The 6,318-nt window shown below is 48.9% G+C and overlaps 1 protein-coding gene across 1 annotated transcript; it reads right to left on the reverse strand.

Annotated features, from left to right (window-relative positions):
* Window positions 1-1,566: 1,566 nt before the first annotated feature.
* LOC144110664 (uncharacterized) lies at window positions 1,567-2,709 on the reverse strand. Its single transcript, XM_077643720.1, has one exon. It carries the CDS (start codon window positions 2,665-2,667, stop codon window positions 1,753-1,755), a length of 915 nt encoding a protein of 304 aa, XP_077499846.1. The 5' UTR covers window positions 2,668-2,709; the 3' UTR covers window positions 1,567-1,752.
* Window positions 2,710-6,318: the final 3,609 nt, after the last annotated feature.

Below are 6,318 nucleotides of genomic sequence, written 5' to 3' on the forward strand. Positions count from 1 at the left end.
CGGTCTTTACGCGGTCTCCAGTACGGCTCTTCGCAGCACCTTGCATCGGTGCTGACGGCGAAGCCAAGGGCAAGAGGACGACGGCAAGGTTAGCCAGAGCAAAGATCGAGCAGCAAGAAGGGCATTCTTTTGACCATAACCATAGCAGGTGAGGTACCCCGACATGTGGGCGCCCCTTGATCGAGGGTTCGGCCTTAACCTCGAAATGCACCTCGACAATTACAATGAGTCTTGGCGTAGGAGCTCACACCCCTAAAGTCATCGACGTTGAACTCGTATTAAATTTCTCTTCAGCATACAAGGAGCAACGGGGAAACGCACGCCTATGTGAAGAAAAAGCTATTTCTGGATCATTAGAGGAAAGCGATTTGCAGCTGCAAGAGGTTTGTGCGCGGCATGGATCAGATGTTTCAAAAGGAGTTTCAAAGAGTGCTCGAAAGCACGTCTAATGTTGGAAGCCCAGATATTAGACGACCACGGCCTATGGAAGCGTCTTGTTGGTGGTAATAAATATTCTAGTGCTCGTTTTAAGAGCGTCCGCTCATTACTCGCATTCGATCGTCTCTTGTTCGTCCGAGATTTCAAGGTGGCGGCCGCTCTTGTGATCGAATTGCTGCAGCATCGTGCAAAACGTGACTACCCCATCACGTGACTGCGTGCGCGCGCAGTCGTCGGGCCGGCCGGTTTAACCCCTATGCTTGCATTCTGCTATACATGTACCATCTGAGCGGGTTCCATGACTGGTGACTCTTGCGGTCACCATTGGTGACAAAATTGTAGCCCACCTCTTTGGAGGGCCATAAAGTTGTTAGTCGAGATGAGCCGTGGTGTGTGTGAGGGATTCCTATCGACGACCTTTGGTCCTCGAAACCTAAATAGGGGCGACATTCGGAGGGCCACGCCGGGCGAACCAAAGGTAGCAATGGGATGCGGGTGGTACTAAGCCGTCGTTTCGTGATGTACACCTTCGTATCCGAATTTGTCTTAAGGTGAGAACAGCTTAGCTAACACTCATCATTGCATTTTGCATTCGCGAATCATTCTTTAATTTTTCTACTTATGACTGTTACGACTGAAAGCCTCAGTAAATGCCCACACCTTTGCTTGCTCTATGTTCATACTTTTTCTGTACCTCTGTGTTTGATAAATTTTGCTCCTTACAACACACTTTTTTTAAACAGCCCACAGAGAGCTCGTGACGTGCTATGTGTAAAACTGAGGTAAGAGGAAAACTGTACAATTCAGAACTTACGAAGCACCACATTTATAAGCGTTCATGCCACTGCGGTGGCTCAGTGGTTATGGCGCTCGGCTGCTGACCCGAAAGAGGCGGGTTCGATTCCGGCCGTGGCGGTCGAATTTCAATAGAGGCGAAATTTTAGAGGCCCGTATACTGTGCGCTGTCAGAGCACGTTAAAGAACCCCAGGTGGTCGAAATCTCCGGAGCCCTCCCCTACGGCGTCCCTCCTAGCCTTAGTCGCTTTGGGACGTTAAACCCTCACAAATCGAATCATAAGCGTTCATAAATATTCTTTATTTTTTTAAACGAAGGTGAGTTATTTTTTTTGAAACGAAGGTAGGAAGCACTGCCGAATTGATGAGGACCGGTGCAAAAGAAAGACTGTCGTCTTCTCTATGGTCATCTTCCACGTACACGACTACAATCGAGGCCAAACACAATTCAGACTGCTAAGAACGAAGCTATTTCATTTTGGGCGCTTCCCTCGCCTACCACAACGCCAAGCCCTGCTCTCATAGTCTGAGATAGTCAGGGCTGTTCTGAGGAGCACTTATCACCTCTTCCCAGAGCGACATCATTGTCACGTTCAGACCCTCTGGGAACGCGTAGAACACCACTGCGCCGGTCGTGTAAAGCATGGTCATGCTGTCATCGACGGACAGGTAGCTTCCCATGTCTCTCGCCTCCAGACCGAATAAGACGAGCTCGTCCTCCACTGCCGACGCTTTACTGGCGAAAAGCTTGAGCCCCGGCTTCTTGGCCATCACCACGGACCTCGCTTTGCACAGAGATGTCGGTACGCCGCCAAAGCTATGACAGTGGATCACCTGCGGCCTGTGGTCCATGTGCATGACCCTGTAGTTGGGTAGGTAGAATGGATTCGGTATCACATTGTCCTGCATGAAGACCACAAGGTCGACATTTGGACAGTTATCCAGAATCCACGGCACGAACTGGAGGTAAGTGGAAGAGTTTTTGCCCACTTCCAACTCTAACAGTTCGCCTGTGCTGTCATTCCTGTGGACGACGATGTCACCGAAAGCCCTGCATTCGGAGCGAGCCTTGGGCGCCAGCTCACCCTTCTCGTCAGTGACGTTGCCCATCATGCGGAACACGGTAAGCCAGTGTATGGGCCTAGCAAAGCTGCGCTTCGCGTACGCGTTGCGCGCAAATCGACGGTTGGACCTGTTTTCCAGGACAGTGTCCACGACGAACAGCACCTTGACGAGTTCCTCTTTACCGCAGGCTTCTACCACACGCATTCCAGTGCAGTTGCTGTCCTTGAAGGCCAGCACGTCGGTCAGCCTACGCCGAAGCTGGAACGGGAGCCGCTGAATGTCGTGGTGATAGAGGTACAGCAGCGCGCCGAGTACGAGCACCATGAAGATGTTCTTGCTATGAGACGGCTTATAAATGGTCGCCAGCATGGCTCCAATAGAAGCAGCAACAGCAGCCTCGGGAGCAAGCGCTGAGATGTTCTTTCCGGTGTTTAAGCTCTGGCGCGTGCCCAGCGCACGGGCTCGAGCCCTGCCTCCGATGCTGGCGCAGAAGACGAAAGGGGATGAATTACTCTCATTTAATGCCTAAGTCGACGCGTAGCTTGTATAACTATACAACTTTATTTCAATGAAACAAACATTGGGAATATTTGATTCGAAAAAAAAGGTTTCTCAAGGAATTCAAAGGGAAGTCGGAGCAGCATATGTGATTCGGGGTATTTACGCGATTGCGTTAAGGGCCCCGTTCAGCGGGAAAGCCGGCGCGGTTGTGGTGCGTGTCGGCAAGCTCAGGGCTGGTCCAGATGGTAGTGACGTCACAAGTACATGACCTGGAGCGGGTAATTCAAACAACCGACAAGGATCACAGAGTACAGAACTGAAGACTTCACTGCATTCTTCCTTATATGTCTCTAAGATCGTGCGTCATTCCACTGCAATTAAGTAGTGCCTCTGTAGAAAGAGAAACAATTACGCAGAAAAGAAAATGGTGAAGCGGGGCTAGAGCCGGTGACCCTTTAGATAGTGAGCCGAGCGCGTTACACCTCGACCACTTGATTAAAGGATGGCCTTGTCTATCTTGCCATAAAAAAGAAAAATTTTATATTCAAATAAAGGACAGCGTCCGTGTCAGCGAAGTGATATGCAAGAGGACCAAAGGGCACTGATGGACCTTTTAGCGCTATCGCGTAAAACCATTTAGGCGGAGCTTAAGCGTCCTCGGAATTTCTGAAATCTGTTCATTAATTGGGCCAATGATGACAACTCCATCGAACTATTCTTCTTAAAACAAAAAATATATTTCCTGCCATTTCCGGCTTTGTTGTCGTTTTCCTGTCTGCAAAACTATAGTTTGGCGCCAAAAAATTCAGAAATTTTCTCATCCTTCTTTAAAGCCATGACGACTACATTGAAAAGGAGAGGTTGTCATCATGTTGATGTAAAATGAACATTTTCGCCTAGCCTCTCGAATACACGTCCAAAAATCGGTGACAACGCAAGACTTGCAAAACCTGCAGGCCGGTGGTTGAAACTGCTGTACACCAATATTTTCACCTTTATGGCTTATGAAAGCTTCATTTTCGATGTGAGCAGTGTCTTGGTGATTGGAACGCAGTATCCTATCGACACAGGTAAACTTCAATTGGCCCTCAGTATCCCTTAAGACACTGCACCACCACTTTACGATCATTTGCGCCGCACAGCGGCAATAACGAGGCATGTCATGACACTGGATATTAAAAGAATTAGTTGTGCTATGCTTCAGTTAACATTGCTGCAGTAAAGTTTGGAAGACGACGATGAAAAGGAACAAGACCTTTATGCAAAACGTTTGACTTCAGAGCGTAGCCGCTGTATTGAGCAATGCTCCTAACGTCCAAAAGGCGATATGCGAAATGCTCAGGGTGATCTTTTAGCGCTCAAAGACGTAGGTCCGCCATGTTGGTTTGGTCTACGAAACGAAACCGCTGCCCGGCTTTGGTAAAGACAGCTGCGCATCTAATGTAAAGTGAAATGCTGTTGCGGTGTTGCGCTACGCCATGCACTTTGCTCGGATACAGCATGCGGTGTGTGCGTGAACCAGGTATCTGTTTCTGCCTTTCGTTTACTGCTATCTTATCCAGCGCGAATGTTTTCGTAACACAAAATGCAATGCTGGGTGTCATATATGTGCAAGCGCACCGGTAAATTTACTGCAGCGTTCGATTTCTGCATGGATACCACTTTCACCACTCACAACGACCAGATGACGTCAGCAGATTGCTAATAGGCTTTCGCAAGGCTATCCCGGCCTCCATAGTTGATGTCCCGCATTACAGCGACAGCGAATATGTGTGCGCCGTAACGCTAATTGGTAGCCGCCGCGGTGGCAGTGTGCTTACGGCACTCGGCTGCTGGCCCAAAAGACGCGGGTTCGATCCCGGCCGCGGCGGTCGAATTTCGATGGAGGCGAAATTCTAGAGGCCCGTGTCTGTGCGATGTCAGTGCACGTTAAAGAACCCAATAATAATAATAATAATATTAATAACAATAATAATAATAATAATAATAATAATAATAATAATAATAATAATAATAATAATAATAATAATAATAATAATAATAATAATAATAATAATAATAATAATTGGTTTTGGGGACAGGAAATTGCGCAGTATGTCTCATATATTGTTGGACACATGAACCGCGCCGTAAAGGAAGGAATAAAGGAGGGAGGGAAAGAAGAAAGCGGTGCCACAGTGGAGGGCTCCGGAATAATTTCAACCACCTGGGGATCTTTAACGTGCACTGACATCGCACAGCACACGGGCGCCTTAGCGTTTTTCCTCCATAAAAACGCAGCCGCCGCGGTCGCGTTCGAACCCGGGAACTCCGGATCAGTAGCCGAGCGCTCTAACCACTGAGCCACCGCGGCGGGTGAAAAGAACCCCAGGTGGTCGAAATTTCCGGAGCCTTTCACTACGGCGTCTCTCATAGCCCGAGTTGCTTTGCGACATTAAACCCCCATAAACCAAACCAAACCAGTAACGCTAACTGGCAGACAAGTGTACACTCTCGTTGGAGTATACCTGGAGCCAGGCAAGCCATTCGATGTTTGCCCGGAATGAGAATTGGTATCTGCGTTTTTATGGAGGCAAAACTCTAAGGCATCCGTGTGCTGTGCGATGTCAGTGCACGTTAAAGATCCCCATCGAAATTTTCCGGAGCCCTCCACAACGGCACCTCTAGCTTTCTTACTTTCTCTTCTCACTCCCTCCTTTATGGCTTCCTTTACGGCTCGGTTCGGGTCTCCGCCAATATATGTGAGGCAGTGACTGCGTCATTTCCTTTCCTCAAAAATCATTTTCTCTTTTTCTCACGGTAAACGCAATGAAATTGGTTTTTGGGGAAAGGAAATGGACCCGCCGCGATGGCTCAGTGGTTAAGGGCGCTCGACTAATAATAATAATTGGTTTTCGGAGAACGGAAATGGCGCAGTATCTGTCTCATATATCTTTGGACACCTGAACCGCGCTGTAAGGGAAGGGATAAAGGAGGGAGTGAAAGAAAGGAAGAATAGGTGCCGTAGTGGAGGGCTCCGGAATAATTTCGACCACCTGGGTATCTTTAACGTGCACTGACATCGCACAGCACACGGGCGCCTTAGCGTTTTCCCTGCATAAAAACGCAGCCGCTGCGGTCGGGTTCGAACCCAGGAACTCCGGATCAGTAGTGGAGCGCCCTAACCACTGAGCCACCGCGGTGGGGCACGCTACTGATCCGGAGTTCCCGGGTTCGAATCCGACCGCGGCGGCTGCGTTTTTATGGAGGAAAAGCGCTAAGGCGCCCGTGTGCTGTGTGATGTCAGTGCACGTTGAAGATCCCCAGGTGGTCGAATTTAAACGGGAGACCTCCACTACGGCACGTCTTCTTCCTTTCTTCTTTCACTCCTTCCTTTACTCTTCCCTTACGGCGCGGTTCAGGTGTCCAACGATATATGGGACAGATACTGCGCCATTTCCTTTCCCCCCCAAAAAACAATTATATATAAGGGAATGGCACAGTACCTGTAACATCTCGGTGGACACCCGAACTGACTGC

Source organism: Amblyomma americanum, chromosome 11 (genome assembly GCF_052857255.1).
Source record: "Amblyomma americanum isolate KBUSLIRL-KWMA chromosome 11, ASM5285725v1, whole genome shotgun sequence".
Classification (NCBI taxonomy): Eukaryota; Metazoa; Arthropoda; class Arachnida; order Ixodida; family Ixodidae; genus Amblyomma; species Amblyomma americanum.

Bases quoted from the DNA above. Each gene is read 5' to 3' on its own strand.
- LOC144110664 (XM_077643720.1), bottom strand. From the start codon at position 2,667: ATGCTGGCGACCATTTATAAGCCGTCTCATAGCAAGAACATCTTCATG.